The sequence below is a fragment of the Sorex fumeus genome, unplaced genomic scaffold (assembly GCF_029834395.1).
Source record: "Sorex fumeus unplaced genomic scaffold, SorFum_2.1 ptg000122l, whole genome shotgun sequence".
NCBI classification, from domain to species: Eukaryota; Metazoa; Chordata; class Mammalia; order Eulipotyphla; family Soricidae; genus Sorex; species Sorex fumeus.
In genome coordinates this window covers 20,645,982-20,664,379 of record NW_026606179.1, presented here as the reverse complement: position 1 = coordinate 20,664,379, position 18,398 = coordinate 20,645,982, and the positions used below count along the sequence as shown (strand labels likewise).

The 18,398-nt window shown below is 45.7% G+C and overlaps 1 protein-coding gene across 1 annotated transcript; it reads right to left on the bottom strand.

The window, feature by feature from the left end:
• Positions 1-984: 984 nt before the first annotated feature.
• On the bottom strand, positions 985-17,879 carry LOC130043960 (zinc finger protein 568-like). The gene is made up of 5 exons (XM_056136491.1): positions 17,848-17,879; positions 16,744-16,797; positions 6,077-6,200; positions 5,698-5,793; positions 985-2,881 (listed from the first exon to the last, which is right to left on the bottom strand). The coding sequence occupies exons 2-5, from the start codon at positions 16,750-16,752 to the stop codon at positions 1,440-1,442; spliced, it is 1,671 nt and encodes a 556-aa protein (XP_055992466.1). The 5' UTR covers positions 16,753-16,797; positions 17,848-17,879; the 3' UTR covers positions 985-1,439.
• Between the last annotated feature and the right edge of the window lie 519 nt (positions 17,880-18,398).

Below are 18,398 nucleotides of genomic sequence, written 5' to 3'. Positions count from 1 at the left end.
TAACTTGACTTGGGGGAACGTCATTGGGTGCCAGGGATTGAACCTGGGTTGGCTGTGTGCAAGGCAAACACCCTTCCCACTGTACTATCGTTCGGCCATTCATTTTTGTTTTTTGGGCCATACTTATTAGTTCTCAGAGGCTATACCTGGCTTGGAAGCAGTTCATTGTTCTATGTAGTGCTGGGGAAAGGGAGCAAGGTTATTGCATACAAAGCATGTGCCCCAACCTTCTGATTTATCCCCACAGCTAATCTATTATGAAGCCCCCGTGGAGATAAAAGGACAAATTGTGAAAGTTTAGGTTTTAAATTTCTTCTTAGAATAGCATCCACTAAAGATGATACAAGATGATCCCAGAGTCACTGCACACAGAAAGCCTTCTTTTTGTATAATCTTTAATATAAAATTGTGAAAATAAAGGCACAAAAAAAATTAATAAAGCAGCTCTCATTTAGCACCTTCAATGAGTCAGACAGTATTTGAATAAGTATCTTCACAATGCAAAGAAACCTCGTACTAATACTTATAATTTATAATTGGGAGAATTTAGATGTAGTAATATGCCCTCTAACTAGTGCATTATAATGGTGAAGGCAAGTCAAGATTCAGTTCAAGTTAGTTTTATATAATAAACTTTTAAGTATTTAACAAGACTTACAGGGAAGAATCTGCTGTGTTTTAAATATTAATGTAAGCCTTCTGTAAGTGTTAACTATCAGAAGAATAATGACAAGGCAAACTGGTATCCCATAAATACATTCATGCTATAAACTCTCTGATTTCCGAGAAGACCCCTAAAATGAGAAAGGTTTAAATGATTGTCTTTAACACATTCAATGCCTTCCTAAACCCTCTAAATTTCTTTATGTTCATGGAACTTTTAATTTCCACAAGTTGAATTCTGCTAATAAGTTCGGTAATGCAAACTCCTTCCAATTCCTTTTTTTTCCTTTTTGGGTCACACTCAGTGATGCACTGGGGTTACTCCTGGCAGTGCTCAGGGGACCATATGGGATGCTGCGAATATCGAATCCGGGTCGGCTGCGTACAAGGCAAATACCCTACTCGCTGTGCTATCTCTTCAGCCCCTCCTTTCAATTCTTAATGTTTATAAGGAAGGATGTTATTGTCTAACATTAATGTTATGTATATTCTGGTACTTAAGTAAGATCTTTTTTTTGTTTGGGGTCATACTGAGCTATACTCAGGGTTTACTCCTGGCTCTGTGTTCAGGGATCACTCCTGAGAGATGTTAGGGGATTGTATATAATGCCAGGGATCCCCAAGTGCAAGGCAAGTGTCCTGCAGTACTATTGCTTTAGCCCTTAAGTAAAGGTCTTACATCTACGCATGAATCCATGAGTTGCTGTCCTCAAAAACAGGAGTTTTTGAGTTTTACTAGTATGAATTTCTGAGCATCCCCACCTTCCCACATTGCTTCAATCACTCCAGTCTGCATGAGTTTTCTGGTGCTGACTAAGGTGTGAGCCACGAAGAAAGGCCTTCCCACATTGCTTACATTCATAGGGTTTCTCACCAGTATGAATTTTCTGGTGTCGACTAAGTTCTGAGCCACGACCAAAGGTCTTCCCACATTCCTTACACTTAAAGGGTTTCTCACCACTGTGACTTCTCTCATGGTGAGTAAGTTCTGACCTTCGGATAAAAGCCTTATCACATTGCTTACATTTATGTGGTCTCTCACCAGTGTGAACTTTTTGATGGCGAATCAGTTCTGTGCTACAAGTAAAGGCCATTTCACATTCTTTACATTTATAGGGTTTCTCACCAGTGTGAGCTCTCTGATGCCGAGTAAGTTCCGCGCCACGGCGGAAGGCCTTCCCACACTGCTTACATTTATATGGTTTTTCGCCAGTGTGGACACTTTGATGTCGAAGAAGATGTGAGTCAGAGATAAAACCTTTCCCACATTCCTTACATTTATGAGGTTTCTCACCAGTATGAATTCTTTGATGTAAACTCAGTTGGGAGGCACAACTATAGACTTTCCCACATTCCTTACATTCAAAGCGGCGTTCCCCAGTATGATCGATCAGATGAAGTCTAAGTTGTGTATCATAACGAAAAGCCTTTCCACATTCCTTACACTTATGAGGTTTTTCACCAGTATGGATTGTCTGGTGTCGAGTAAGGTGAGAAGGACGGGTGAAGGCCTTCCCACATTCCTTACATTCATAGTATATCTCATCAGTATGTATTCTCTGATGTAAATTAAGTTGGGAGGTAGATGGAAAGGCCTTTCCACACTCCTTACACTTATAGGGTTTCTCACCTATATGAAGTTTTTGATGTTTATTAAGTTGTGAATGAGAACGGAAAGCTTTCCCACATTCCTTGCATTTATGAGGTTTCTTCCCAGTATTACTGCTCTGACGTTTAGTACTTTCAGAGTCATGAATAAAATTAGAGTTCTTATTTTCATTACCTGTTTTACCTTCATGAATTCTTTGATGCTTAATCAAGTCAGAACTAGTATTAAAGGTTTTCCCACATTGTCCACATTTGGAATCTTTTTCCTTACTATGACTTACTTCTTGTGGGATGCGGTGTGACTGGTTCAGGGCAACTTCCTTACGTTCCTTGCAATCACTGGATTTTGTTCTTGTGTGCTTTGTCTGAGGTAGACTACGGTCTCTGTGCTGAGTGGAAGTAGACTTTTCTTCAGAGGCTATCACAGTTTGTCTGAAATGTCCCTCCTTTGGTCTCTCCAACTGAGACTTGTTTTCTCTCTTATCTCTGACCCTATTGTCCTCAAGGTTAGGGCTTAAAATTGTTTTCGCTATCTTCTGTTGCAATGATTTACTTTCACAATTATTTTCTTTTAGAGAAAAATTTCTGGTTTCTCTTCTGGTCTCCCAGTCTGTAAGATAACACACACACAAAAAAAAAACAGGCATTAAGACAAGAGAAAGAAAACAGGCATTTTCAGATCGCAAAGGTTAGCAAAAGGTCTGGGGTCAAAGAGATAGTAAGGGTTGTGTGCAAGTGACCTTGGTTCAATCCTTGGTAAAACATGGCCCTCCAAGTATTGCCAGGAGCAGCCCTGGAGGAACCCTAGCACTGCTGTGTAATTTCTATCTCTTCAGTCCTGAACAGCAATGCACCCCAAGTCTTAGTATGAGGTCACCAGGCCTTAAGAGCATTGCTTGTGAAACCCCTTCTCCCCCCACCAAAAAAAAAAAAAGAAAAAACCCAAGGTGATATTTTAAGGTAGAAATGAAAACCTAAAAAGAGTAATTTTAATAGTTCTATACTCCCAATGTGATAAAAAGAGGGAGTAGTAGAGAATATGAAAAGATGAGAGACAGGCACAAAGTGGTTCTTCACTATTGGTTACAAATCATATACAGCTGCAGGAATTGTTAAAAACAAATGTTCAGGGCTGGAGATAGGACAGAAGGCAGGGTGCTTGTGTTGCATCCAGCTGACCCAGGTTCGGTTCCCAGCATCCCATACGGTCCCTAGAGGCCACCAGAAGTGATCCCTAAGTGCAGATAGGAGTAAGCCCTAAGCACCAATAGGTGTGGCCCCAAAACAAAAACAGTGAAGTAAAATAAAAACACAAACACATGTTCAGGCTGGAGAGGAAGCTCAAAAGGCTGTGCATGCAGAAGGCCAAGATTGATCCCTGGCACATGATACCCCAAACACTGTTAGGGTTGACCCCTGAGCACAGAGCTGTCATGTCATGTACTAGGGTCAGACTACATGAATTTTTAGGCTTTTACCTCCCTTGCTTTAGAGACAGAATGTCTGAGTACAAATCTTAGTCACACACAACTTGCTATTATATATACTATACAGAGATAGTCCAACTTAACCACCAAGAAATCTTTACAGAGTCTGGGATGTATCTCAAGTGGTCCACCATATGCCTTGTATATGCAAGGTCATGGCTTTGACTTCTGCTATCCAATAGCCCCTAAGGTACCCCAAAGATCAGCCCAGGTCTCTAGAGCACCACTGTTTGTGCCTCCACAAGTAATTAACAAAAAAAAAAAAAAGAGGAATCACCTCCCAACTAATTCTATTGCTCCAATACCTAAACTAAAGATACCTCAAGGAAATTACACACCGACATCCTTTATGAATAAACAGACATAAACATTCTTTACTTTTTGTCACACCTGGCGATGCACAGGCATTACTCCTGGCTCATGCACTCAGGAATCACTCCTGGCAGAGCTCAGGGGACCATATGGCATGCTGGGAATAGAACCCAGGTCGGTTGCATGCAAAGCAAACACCCTACACACTGTGCTATCTCTCCAGCCCCCAACATAAACATTCTTAACAAGTAAAACCAAACCAAACCTATCAGTATATGAAAATGTTTGTATATCTTGAATCAGTGGGATTTATCCAGGGAATATAAAGTTGATCTATCATTCTAAAATACATCAATTTCATGTATTATATAAATAGAATAACAACAAAAAACCCACGTGATATCTCAATATATGTACATAAAGCAATTAACAAAAACATTCCAAATCCCTTTCAAGGTTTTAAAAAACAACAACTTGGACCACATAGGTATCTTAAAGGGCTGACAGCATGATTTGCATGTGATAGGCCCAGCTTCAATCCTGGTACTGACATCCCCAAAAGCAATCCTCCAGCACTGCTGAGTGTCAAAAAAACCCTTAACAAAGCCATAACAAACTAGGGAATAGAACCTGGATGTGAATGTTCAGAGTAGCAGCATTATTTCATTTGCTTTTTGGTCCATACCCAGCAATGCTTAGGACTACTTCCAGTTCTGTGCTTGGGGGTTGCTCCTGAAGGTGGGTTGTGATCATGAGGTACCAGGTATCACACCCAGACTACCTTATGAGTCCACTAAGTTACCTTTCTGGCCCTAGCAGCATTATCTAACAGCATTATATATCATCTTAAGTGGAAACTATAGAAAAAATCATCTACTAATCAATGGATAAATAAAATGTGCTTGTAATATAGGATTTTATTTGGCAATACAAATTGCAGAACAAGTATATGTTACAACATTCATAAACTCGGGAAATGTTCCTATGATTGAAAAAAAATTACAAGACTTTTTTGGTGGAAGAGGGAATATCTCTAGTAACCTGGTATTTGGGGAAGTAATGCAGAGACAAGGGTTGGACACAGGGCCTCGTACTTGCAAGGCATGGGCTCCAACCCTTTTTATATGTGATTTCATTAATAGAAAATGTTCAGAGTACTTAAATCTATAAGTATAGAAAGTCTCAGTGGTTGCTTAAGTGTGAGTATGGTAAATGACTGTTAGTAAGTATAGGATTCACTTTGCAGTGATAAAATTAGTTTGTGACAGATGCAAAATTCCTTAAACATGTTTAAAAAAACTGTAAATGAGTGAATTTTATGACATGTGAATTTTACCTCAACAGAACTGTCTGAAAAGTCAGAACAAAAGTAGACCCAGACTCAGAAAAAATATAGTAATATCATGAGGAGGAGGAAGGTACTTTCATCCTGATATCAGAGGGAAATATGAGTTGGGGTTGCAGAGTGATAAGTGAGTAAAAACTTGTGAAAGATCCTCATGCCAAAGCATCCTTACTTTTTCTCCTAGTTCTTAAGCTGTTTCTCAGAATTTTCAGATATGTCAAGATCTCATGTCACAAATGTTTTGCCACCTGCCATAGCCTTCCCCACATCATCTTCACTCACCTGGGCACCATACTTTTGTCTCGTTCCTATTAACCATCCAGGGCTCCTTCCCCTGCTCCAATAAGGAGATCACATCTGGCTTAGCACCACAAAGTCCTGTCCAAGGAAAAATAGGATGGTGGCATCATTATGTTACAGATGCCCCAGAATAAAAATCAATTGCAGACAAATAAAGAGAAGCCAAATAAAGTCAGTGAAGGCTGGAAGAATAAAAGTTGTTAATGGAATGGTCTATCTCCAACTTCACAAGAGACAAATAATTATTCGGTAAGCAAGAATCATTAATCCAGTTGGCACTTGAAATGCACAGAAATTCATTGCAAAGAACATAAAAATTCCAGAAGATCAATTTTGAATTATGAGGGACAGAAAAGCTTACCCAGCGAGATCAGGTTATTGTACGCCTCCAACATTATATCTCGATACAAATCCTTCTGAGCAGAGTGCAAACATTCCCACTCGTTTTGAGAAAAGTAAATGGCAACATCTTTGAACTTCACGCCCTGAAACCACAGATAAATAAACAACTCATGAAATTAATAAACACAATTTTCACAATGTAAGAAAATGGAGACATACAAAAATGCATCAAATCAGTATCAGTTACCTTCTTTCATTTTTGCTTTTTGGGTCACACATGGTGATGCGCAGGGATTAGTCCTGGCTCATGCACTTAGGAATTACTCCTGGCAGTGCTCAGGGGACCATATGAGATGCTGGGAATCGAACCTCGGTCAGCTGCATGCAAGGCTAACGCCCTACTGCTGTGCTATCAATACAGCCCCATCAGTTACTTTCTTGCCTAGTAGGAAAACCCATTGCAACATGGGATCCCATTCAACCATTCACTTCAATTTCCTCATATAACAGCTCTATTAAGAAAGGTATTCATTGAGGGCTGGTTTCCCCACTCCTAATGCACTTAAGAAATGCTTAGTAGTTCAAAAGAAACAGTAACCAAAATACAAAGACAGCCTACAGAATGGGAAAGGATATTCACCAAGTACACATCCGACAAGGGGTTGATATCAAGGATATATATACAAGGTACTGTTAAACTCCACAAGAAGAAATCACCCAACCCCATCAAAAAATGGGGTGAGGAAATGAACAGAAACTTTCGCAAAGAAGAAATTCGAATGGCAAAAAGGCACATGAGAAAATGCTCTACATCACTAATCATCAGAGAGATGCAGATCAAAACCACAATGAGATATCATTTCACACCACAGAGACTGGCCCACATCCACAAGAACAAAAGCAACCAATGCTGGCGCGGATGTGGCGAGAAAGGGACCCTCCTTCACTGCTGGTGGGAATGCCAGCTGGTCCAACCCTTTTGGAAAACAGTATGGACGACTCTCAAAAAATTAGAATTTGATCTGCCATTTGACCCAGCTATAGCACTCCTGGGAATATATCCCAGAGAGGCAAAAAGGTATAGTCGAAGTGACATCTGCAATTGTTTGTTCATTGCAGCACTCTTTACAATAGCCAGAATCTGGAAAAAACCTGAGTGCCCAAGAGCAGATGACTGGTTAAAGAAACTTTGGTACATTTACACAATGGAGTACTATGTAGCTGTTAGAAAAGATGAAGTTATGAAATTTACATACAAGTGCTACTACATGGAAAGTATCATGTTAAGCAAAATGAGTCAGAAAGAGCAGGATAGACACAGAAAGATTGCATTCATCTGGGGAACATAAAGCAACAAAAAGGGAGACTAACACCCAGGAATGGCTGAGATTAGTACCAGGAATTTTGCTCCATGAATGGAAGGCCAGCCACATGTTCTAGGTGAAAAGGAAGCTCAGATAGAGAAGAGAGCACCAAATGAAGGCTGTTGTGAGGACCCTCCCAGGGTGGGAGAAGCATGCTAAAAGTAGTCTATAGACCAAACATGATTGCCACTCAATGCCTTTCTTGCAAAACACAGTACCCAAAAGAAGAGAGAGAGAACAAGGGGGAATACCCTGCCACAGAGGCAGGATGGGACGGGGGGGATGGGGGGTGGGGGGGGATGCTGGGACCCGTGGTGATGGATGACGGGCACTGGTGGAGGTATGGGCACTTGATCACTGTATAACTGAAACCCAAGCACAAAATTTGTAAGCCTATAACTGTACCTCATGGTGTTTCACTAATAAAAAAAGAAAAAAAAAGAAATGCTTAGTAGTGAGGCAGAAGTGATAGTACAGAGAACAGGGCACTTGCTTTGCATGTGACTGACCCATGTTCGATCCCCAGCATCCCATATGGTCCTCTGTTAACCACCAGAAGTGATCCCTGAGCTCAGAGTCAAGAGTGGGTGCCCCCAAAACAAAAACAAAACACAAAAGAAAAAAGAAATGCTAAAGAGCTGTGTTGAATAACACCTAAATACATTTTGGAAAACAATGGACTTCAGCTATAAGTAATATCACTCACTAGAATAGGAAGAACTGGAGAGGAGTTCAGTAGCAAGAAGCCTTGGGAAAAAGAAATCTGCTCTTTAAATTGTCTGAAATAAAACATGCAAATAAAGGAGTGACGAATACAAATTCACATAAATAATGGCTTTAAGAAGATTTTTTCCCCAGTTTTATTCCAGGTTTAACCTAGAGAAATGCTGAGAAGGTAAAGAAGGGAAGAAAAAGAAGTCACTTTTTTACTTCTTACTCAGTTTTATTATTTTTCCTGGTTTTTTTTTGTTGTTGTTTTTTTGGAGGTTGCAACTGGCAGAGCTCAGGGGTTATTAGGAATTCTGGTAGTGCTTGGGGACCATATTGGATGATAGGTATGGAATCTCGGTCAGCCATGTGCAAAGAAAACACCCTACCAGCTGTAGGGCTGTAAGGCTCCAGCCCCTCTCAATTTGAGAATAACAAAATTTTGCCTTGTCTGAATCCCTGGGAATCCCACAGAAAACAGAAAACACAACTTTCCCACCATAATTAGCAGATCTGAGCCCAACTCAGAAGGGACCTGCTCTAACCTGTGCTAGGTAAACCTTTATTCTACATCCTGGAAGCCACTCAGCCATAAAGGCTTTGTGAATGAATGTCTGTTTTGGTTTTTTTGGGGTCCATACTCAGTAGTGCTCAGGGGTAATCCCTGACTCTGGGATGGATGGTTGTTCACAGGACTATGCAGTGTCAGTGAGCAAACGCAGGTATCCTGTATGCAGAGCATGTACTAGCTGTTATCTCCAGTCCAGCATCCAAAGCATGATTAGTTGGGTACATGAGCACAGGGTATTTGGTCAGGCCCAGTTCTTTACAACTGTTTCTGCAGCAGAGGCCTCCAGTACCTCCCAGGGCTAACAGACATGGTGCTTCAAGTTCCTTATTGGCTTTGTTCCTATATCCCAGAACTGTTACCCCAAGAATATAAACTGAAATAAACATTCTGCCCAGAATTATCAATAATGAGCCCGACAATTCACTAGAACTGGTAGATCTTGAGCAGCCTCAGTAGAACTCAATACTTTAGATGTGGGCTGCAATGGATTTACTTGAAAGCTTATTTCTCAGAATCCTTGTGACAAATACAAATCCTGTGACAAGATATTCTGTCTCACAATATACCTCTGACCCTACCCCAGCAGTTCTCATTTTTCATTTCATTTCATTTCATCATCCTGTTAATCGTCGATTGCCTCGAGCAGGCCCCAGTAACGTCTCTTTCATCCTAGCCCTGAGATTATATTCACGGCTCTTTAGGAGAATGAGACCCATCATTGTTACTGGTATTTGGCATATTTGGTAGGCCACGGGGAGTTTGCCAGACTCTGCCCTGTGGGCAGGCTACATTCGATAGCCTGCAAGTTTGTCCAAAGTAGGAATGAGATAATAAGATGTCGCGCGGCCGCAAATGCGGCCGCGCGGTTCCAGGATCTGGATTTTATAGTCTCTGAGTCTTGGCCGCTGATGGGATTACACGGCGCCAGGGGGCCAGGTGGTGGGTGTGACCCCCGCCTACTGGAATTTGGAGGATCTGGGTGGAAGATGCTCGACTCCAATTCGAGTAGGCGTGGAGGTCTCGGCCCCGGAACCCGCGTGGCTGTGTCCCTCTGCCAGTACCTTCATGGGTGCGGAGAGTGGTCTCAGCATGGTGGTGGCTGGTCCTGGAGGTCTTCGGCTGCCGTAGCCCTGGTCGGGGCGGGGAGGAAAGCTCAACCCGCTCCCCTCCAAGGGACTCCGGGAAGGAACACCCAGGCGCGGGGGCAGAGACTGCACTGCTCTCGTCCGGGATCTGGATTTTATAGTCTCTGAGTCTTGGCCGCTGATGGGATTACACGGTGCCAGGGGGCCAGGTGGTGGGTGTGACCCCCGCCTACTGGAATTTGGAGGATCTGGGTGGAAGATGCTCGACTCCAATTCGAGTAGGCGTGGAGGTCTCGGCCCCGGAACCCGCGTGGCTGTGTCCCTCTGCCAGTACCTTCATGGGTGCGGAGAGTGGTCTCAGCATGGTGGTGGCTGGTCCTGGAGGTCTTCGGCTGCCGTAGCCCTGGTCGGGGCGGGGAGGAAAGCTCAACCCGCTCCCCTCCAAGGGACTCCGGGAAGGAACACCCAGGCGCGGGGGCAGAGACTGCACTGCTCTCGTCCGGGATCTGGATTTTATAGTCTCTGAGTCTTGGCCGCTGATGGGATTACACGGCGCCAGGGGGCCAGGTGGTGGGTGTGACCCCCGCCTACTGGAATTTGGAGGATCTGGGTGGAAGATGCTCGACTCCAATTCGAGTAGGCGTGGAGGTCTCGGCCCCGGAACCCGCGTGGCTGTGTCCCTCTGCCAGTACCTTCATGGGTGCGGAGAGTGGTCTCAGCATGGTGGTGGCTGGTCCTGGAGGTCTTCGGCTGCCGTAGCCCTGGTCGGGGCGGGGAGGAAAGCTCAACCCGCTCCCCTCCAAGGGACTCCGGGAAGGAACACCCAGGCGCGGGGGCAGAGACTGCACTGCTCTCGTCCGGGATCTGGATTTTATAGTCTCTGAGTCTTGGCCGCTGATGGGATTACACGGCGCCAGGGGGCCAGGTGGTGGGTGTGACCCCCGCCTACTGGAATTTGGAGGATCTGGGTGGAAGATGCTCGACTCCAATTCGAGTAGGCGTGGAGGTCTCGGCCCCGGAACCCGCGTGGCTGTGTCCCTCTGCCAGTACCTTCATGGGTGCGGAGAGTGGTCTCAGCATGGTGGTGGCTGGTCCTGGAGGTCTTCGGCTGCCGTAGCCCTGGTCGGGGCGGGGAGGAAAGCTCAACCCGCTCCCCTCCAAGGGACTCCGGGAAGGAACACCCAGGCGCGGGGGCAGAGACTGCACTGCTCTCGTCCGGGATCTGGATTTTATAGTCTCTGAGTCTTGGCCGCTGATGGGATTACACGGCGCCAGGGGGCCAGGTGGTGGGTGTGACCCCCGCCTACTGGAATTTGGAGGATCTGGGTGGAAGATGCTCGACTCCAATTCGAGTAGGCGTGGAGGTCTCGGCCCCGGAACCCGCGTGGCTGTGTCCCTCTGCCAGCAGTTCTCAGGGGCTCTATACTCAGGGGTCACTCCTGGTGGTGCTAAGGGACACGTGGTGCCAGGAATCAAATCTGGGCCTCCTGCATGCAAAATATGTACACTAGTCCTTTGAGCATCTTCCTGGTCCCACAGTCTTACTGCTCACAGGCAGTGTTTATAGCATTTCAGATACAATTATTGTGCATTAAATACTTTAAATTCTTGGTGCCCTTGTCTGTATTTTTAAAATCCCAATTCAAAAGAAACTTTGGTGAAGTCCTTTATTCCAATTAGCATGACACTGCTGAGATTTGAATCTAGATTTCTGTAACTCTGTAGCTGATGGCCTTCCACTTTGGGCTTGCATAGATCTAGTCAGGGGTGTCCTGATTCTTTGAAAGAAAATTGGTTAGGTAGTCTGCATTTGGGGGAGCAGAAAATGCTCAATGTGTTGTCATTGTACAGCATAAAACTCCAAAGGGGAACTCAAAGGTGGAAGGGAGAGGTAAGCAAGAAATAGCTCTGAAAACAAAATTCCCTTCTCCAAAGCTTTCTAAATCCGCTGTGACTTCAACGGATGTGAACACTGGGAACTGCTGTTAAAAAGCTCAGAATTGGGGCTGGAGCGATAGCACAGCAGGTAGGGAGTTTGCCTTGCACACAGCAGACCCGGGTTCGATTCCCAGCATCCCATATGGTCCCCTAAGCACCACCAGCAGAAATTCCTGAGTGCAGAGCCAGGAGTAACCCTTGAGCATTGCTGGGTGTGACCCAGAAAAGAAAAAAAAAAGCTCAGAATTAAAACAGAAACCCAGAGACTATCACAGAAATTGTGTGGGGGACAGGCTATCATGACCTAATCACCACTGAGCAATGTACTGAATATAGAAAACATGTTTTGACATTCATGGTCTTTAAGGAGACCATGCTTATAGATGGCTGAGATGGGAGTCTAACTATTTCTGAAACTGCAGACCTCTAGGACCATGACTTCAGAGTCAAAAAAAGTAGGAGGAATACCCCATTCTCCAGGCCTGCAAGAAAAAACTGCCTGATTTGCAGTTGGTTCAGTTCCTTAATGTAGTTCTTTACACAAAGAACTATAACCACAAATTGACCTCCATACAAGTCTGCAACTCATATTGATAAAGTGAATCAGAAAATTAAAAAGCCTGTCACGTGGGAGTCTACAATAAGGTGGCTCTTATTTTGCAATGCTCCTGGCAGAAGCAAAAAGGGGCCTGTGCTTGATAAGAATCTGAAGCAAAATTTCAAGGGAAAAGACCAGAGTCAAAAACAATCTAACAACTCAACACTGAGAATGCACTAGGTACCACTGAACTACACACTTAAAAATGGCTGAGGTGGGGCTGGAGTGATAGTACAGAAGGTAGTGCACGTGGTCGTCAAGCTGGGTTTGATCCCTGGCACCCCATAAGGTACCCCAGGCCCCGCCAGGAGTGATCCCTCAGTGCAAAGAGTACCCTTGAGCGTCACTGGGTTTGGTTCCCTTGCTCCCGCAAAGACTATATATCCTGGAAGAGATAGCTTAAAGGGCTGGAACACACATTTGTCATGCCCAGGGCCCCAGGCTCCATCGTCAGCACTGCATGTAGTCTCCCTCACACCACAAACAAACAAACAAACAAACAATCAAAAGAGTCAAAACAAAAGACTACATGAAATGCTGGCAAGAAAGTCAATGAAGCACAAAAAACCTCACTTTGTGAGATGGTTTAATGGATACAGTTCTAGAAAGGAAAGTGAGAAAAAAAATGAAAAAAAAAAAAAAACAGAACTAGCTGGAGTGATAGCACAGCGGGTAGGGCATTTGCCTTGCATGTGGCCAACCTGGGTTCAATTCCTCTGTCCCTCTCAGAGAGCCCGGCAAGCTATGGAGAGTATCCCGCCTGCACAGCAGAGCCTGGCAAACTCCCCGTGGAGTATTCGATAGCCAAAAACAGTAACAAGTCTCACAGTGGAGATGTTACTGGTGCCCGCTTGAGCAAATCGATGAACAACGGGAGGACAGTGCTACAGATAAATTAATAACAAACTAAGAAATTTTAAGAACTGTAAAATTAAATTTAAAGAACTCAATGAGTTTTCGAATTAACTGAAAACAAGACAATTATCATAAAATCACACAGCTAAAAAATATACATTAAAAAGCAATTTCAGATTAAAGCCAGACTGTCAGGCTAGGGAAATGGTTCAGTGGTATAGCATTTGCCTTGCATAGTTTGAGTGGTCCTGGGTTCGAGTCCTGACACCACATATACACAAAACCTTAAATACACAAAGACTGATAGTCTACAAAAACACAGTTGGCTTGACAGATTAAGATTCAAAGGCAATAATGTAAGCCAGAAGACAGCAAAAATAACTCAGTGTGATGAGAAAATTACCTTTCACAAATCCTGCCAACCCTGGTTCAGATCTCTAGCACCATGAGTACAGATAAATGGACTTGATACCGAAGCTGGCATACAAAAACCTTGGGTTCCAGCCACGGTCCCCCTTGAGCACTGCTGGGAATGACTCCAGAGCACAGAGCTGGGAGTAGTGTGGCCAAAATCAAAACAAGAACATAAACAAAAATCCCAGAGGACAGGAGATGACCCCATGGCTATGGCAAAGGCTTTGGCCAGCATAAGATTGAGAATTAAATCCCGGTGGCACTGCAAGATATTTCTAGTTATAACACAGCCAGGCATGTTTAAGTACCACAACTAAAATAAGGTGCAACTCCCAGTAAGTACAACCATGAAAATATCTGAAGGTATAGTACAGTGGGTAGGGCACTTGCCTTGCATGCATCTGACCAAGGTATGATCCTTGGCACCCCATATGGTCCTCTAAGCCCTGCCAGGAGTGATTCCTGAGCACAGAGCCATGAGTAATCCTGGCTTGCAGCTGGGTGTGCCCCCCGCAAAAAGATTATGCAGGCCTGTCAGATTTGGTATCCTCAGTAAGCATCTGTGAGAGCAACTAAAATGTGCACCCCCTGCCAAGTATATGTGCAACCCCTGGAACTGGGCAGTATGACCCATGGTGAGCACTGGAACCAAATGTATAAGGACCACACTCTGTGTGTGTGTGTGTGTGTGTGTGTGCATATGTGTGTATGTGTAACTTCCAGTAACACCAACAATATCAACAGAAGGAAGGGAAGGGAGTGGGAATATATAATAATTTTTAATATTCCAGGGCAAAGGAGGTAATTCAAGAGGTGGAGTACATTCCTAGCATGTTGTGAAGCCCGTGAAATTTAAATTCAAGCACTGTCTGTCTAAACCTTTAGCAGTGCCTGGAGTAGCCCTGCATCCCTCTCCCCCAAACACTAATGAACGTGGCATTTTTTTAAACAGGATACTATCTATGTAATTTTTATAAGAAATATCCAAAACATAAATACTCAGAAAAACTCGAAGTAAACGGTTAGAACTTGTGTACACATATACACATGAAGTAGAAAAGAAAACCCTCACTGCCTGAACATCTCCTAAAATAATAGATTCAACAGGCAAAATCAGTAAAAATACATCCCCAACCCCCCCTTGGTTTGGGGGCCACACCCAGCTATGCTCAGGGCTCAGTCCTGGCTCTGCACTCAGGGATCACTCCTGGTGAGGCTTGAGATACCATATGTGGTGCCGGGAATGATAAAACCCCTATCGGCTACATGAAAGGCAAGTTCCTCACCTACTATACTACTGCTCTGGCCCCTAAACAGAGAATTATTTAAGTAACAAAACTAAAGAGTGGAGAGATAGTACAGGGGTAGAGGCTTAACTTGCATGCTGACCCTGGTTCAACGCCAGCACTATATAGGGTACCCTGGGGTACCGCCAAAAGAGAATCCTGAGCACAGAACCAGGAGTAAGCACTGAGTGCTGCTGGGTTTGGGCACTCCCTCTAAAAAGAAAGACAGGGGCTGGAGCAATAGTACAGTGGGTAGGGTGTCTGCCTTGCACGCGGCCAACCTGGGTTTGATTCCCAGCATCCCATATGGTCCCCTGAGCACTGCCAGGAGTAATTACTGAGTGCAAAGCCAGGAGTAACCCGAGCATCGCCGGGTGTGACCCAAAAAGAAAAAAAGACAAAATAAAATAAAATAAAAACGTAGAGAATATTCTTGGCTCACTGACTTGGGCCACAGCGTGGTGTCCTGTGGATTAAATAACACTGATTCTAGAACTTGCCTAAAATGTAGAAATTATATACCAATTTTACATATAATTTTATAATATACATATATAATGTACATGTATATGTGTATATATGTATTATAATGTATATGTATATAATTTTACATATACATATAATCTGTTGCCACAAATGTAAACAGATGTAAAAATTCTGCATTAACAAACTCTGACCAATAAACTGTGATCATATCAAGAGATGTAGGAAAGGTATTTCAGGGTCAGGGATAAAGCGCAGTCTCCATTCAGCATGACAAGAAAAGAAGGGGCGGGGGAAAGTCATTTGAAAATTGCAATACTGGGGGACAGAGCAATAGTACAGTGGGAATGGCATTTGCCTTGCATGCGGCTGGCTGTGTTCAATTCCCAGCATCCCATATGGTCCCCCAAGTACCGCCAGGAGTAATTCCTGAGTACAGAGCCAGGAGCAAGTCCTGAGCATCACTGAGTGTGACCCAAAAAGAAAAAAAAATTGCAATACTTATTCATGATTAAAAGATCAGAGCAGAGGCAGGAGCAATAGTAGAGCAAGTAGGGCATTTACTTTACAGGCAGCAGGGGATAGACTCGAGAGTTCTGTTTCTGATCCCAGGCACCCCATATGATCCTCTGAGCACCCTCAAGAGTAATTCCTAAGTGTAGAGCCAGGAGTAACCCCCCAAAAAAATCAGAGCAGGGCCAGAAAGAGAGCCCAAAGAGCTTAACTGCAAAGCACATCCTTTGCCCTGTGGAAGTCCAGAGTTCCACCTCTTTCACAAGTGTGTCCCCCCAACCATTTCCAGGAACAATCTCTGATCCCCAAGATGGAGTGGCCCTCAGCACCACGGGATGGTGCCCCAAAACCAAACCAAAAGAAACAAGTCAGAATAAACTAGAAACAAAGAGCAATGTTTGTAATCTGATAATGGATACCTACCAAACCAAACAAAAACCTAACCCAAAGGAAAACAAAAGAACTTAGTCCTATACTAGATTCCTCCTTGGACAGGGAGATTCCTTTCTTTTCCAATAAAGTTTTCTATTTTCTAAAATATATATATATATATATATATATAGAGAGAGAGAGAGAGAGAGAGAGAAAATAAGAAGAAAAAGACCATAAGAAGGGTCCTGAGCGATAGTGCAGTGGTGGGGAGGGCGTTTGCCTTGCAGGTGGCCTAGCCGGGTTCCATCCTGGCATCACATATGGTCCCCCAGCACTGCCAGGAGTAATCCCTAGTGCAGATCCAGGAGTAACCCCTGAGCACTGCTGGGTGTGGACCCCACCCCCCCAAAAAGACCATAAGAAAAGTTAAACGGTAAAAGAAAGGTTTCTTTTTTCTTTCTTTCTTTTTTTTTTTTGCCCCAAATCCATAGCAACTTACCTCTGCCATGACTTCTGTTTGCACAGGGATGGTTCCCTCTTCCTCTTCTGGATTCTCTTAAGGAAAAAAGGTGCTGAGTTAAGAACTGGAGCGCCTCGGGGACTGAGACAAGACAGACTCAGAACAAATCTCTGCCACCACAATCCCCAAACCGGGAGGGAGAAACTAAAGCTCGAGCAGCCTGCAACACGGCCACCCTCTGCTCATCAGAAACAGGGGCCGCTCAGGACGGCAGTACTGAGAGATACCCCCAGACTGCGACTTATTCTAAGAGAAAAATTCTTGGGGTTCTTCATGGCCGAGTGTCTTTAAGTGAGCCCAAGCGGAGCTCTGTGGCTCCAAGCCAAAACCCAAGTGGATGCACCCAAAGTCCCACACTCATCCTCCAATCCGGGCCACCTCCGTTGCGCCGGGACCCCAGGCGGCAACGGATGAGGGCACAGACCTGTGGAAGGAAGAGGAGCCCTCCCCTCCCCTCCCCCCGCCAGTCCCACCCTGGATTCCCACCAGAAACTCGGAAACGGATTTTCATTGCTGGAGATAGATCTAACGGGGCTGAACTCCGAGCGCAGAGCGAGCTGCAAGCGCTCACAGCAATTGGGGGTCTGAGGAAAACGCACCAGGCACAGGCAGACCCTGGCCAGCGGCCACTAAGAAAGAACAAAGAGCGCGTCCTTCAGAACTCCAGCCCGGAAAAGGTAGTCGGCGGCCAGACCAGGGGAGCGCGGAGTCCAACGGTGGACAGGGCACCCCCGCGATCCTCAGCGCAGCCCGCACCGCCGGCCGATATAGCCCGCGCGCGCCCACCTCTCTTCCGGACCCCAGAGACCGGACCCCAAGCTTCCCGCCAGGCCCCCCACGCTGAAGCCACACCCCCCGCGGCCACGACCTCCGAAACCCAGGGAGGACTGAGCGATCCGCCCCAGCCCCCATAACATCCTCACCCGGCCAGGCGCCGGCACGCAGCCCGGGGCGCGCGGGACAGAGCCCCCACCCCCCGCACTGCCCGGGGGCTCTCGAGCCGGATCGATTCCGCTCCCGGCAGGGAGTCAGCCCACCCGGCACATCCCGTCCCTCAAAGTCCAGCAACTCCCGCCAACTCACCACAGGGCGGTCAACTTCGGCCGGAAGTGGCAGAGTCCTGGGGGCGGGGGTGAGGGGGCTTGGAGTCCGGGAGAGGCGGGAAACGCTGCTAAACCCCTTCCCCCCCGGGTCCGCGACCGTCTTTCCCTCCCGGAAACGCGTGGAGTTTCTCGCCTTCAGTCAAGTTCGGTCCAGAACGCCCAGCCGCGAGAGTCCTCCGAGGACCGAGAGGATCGGCCGGGAGTGACAGCAACAGGTGGTCGCGGAGGGGGCGGGGGGGGGGGCGATTCGGCAGCCGCGGGGGCTTCTGGGAAACGTAGTCCCAGGGTGGGTCAAGGAAACCCCGAAGAGACCAAAGTTTATCCCGCGGCGACGGTCTTCGCCCCAAGCCCAGAGCCAGTGAGAAGTCATGAAAAGTCGGGAAGCCAGTCAGCCCGCAGTTCTCCTGGGCGCAGCGCGGGCTCAGGAGATGACGAGCCCCCGCCGCGCCACCAACGGAGACGCCTCCTCCCAGACTCCGGGGCGACTCAGCTCCTGGCGCCTCACATTCCCGGTTGAGCTGTATTAATCCC

Excerpts from the sequence above, each read along its gene's own strand:
- LOC130043960 (XM_056136491.1), bottom strand. Across the intron at positions 5,794-6,076 it reads CAATAACCTGATCTCGCTGG|GACTTTGTGGTGCTAAGCCA; the intron begins GTAAGCTTTTCT and ends TTCCTTGGACAG. Across the intron at positions 2,882-5,697 it reads GACAAAAGTATGGTGCCCAG|ACTGGGAGACCAGAAGAGAA; the intron begins GTGAGTGAAGAT and ends GTTATCTTACAG.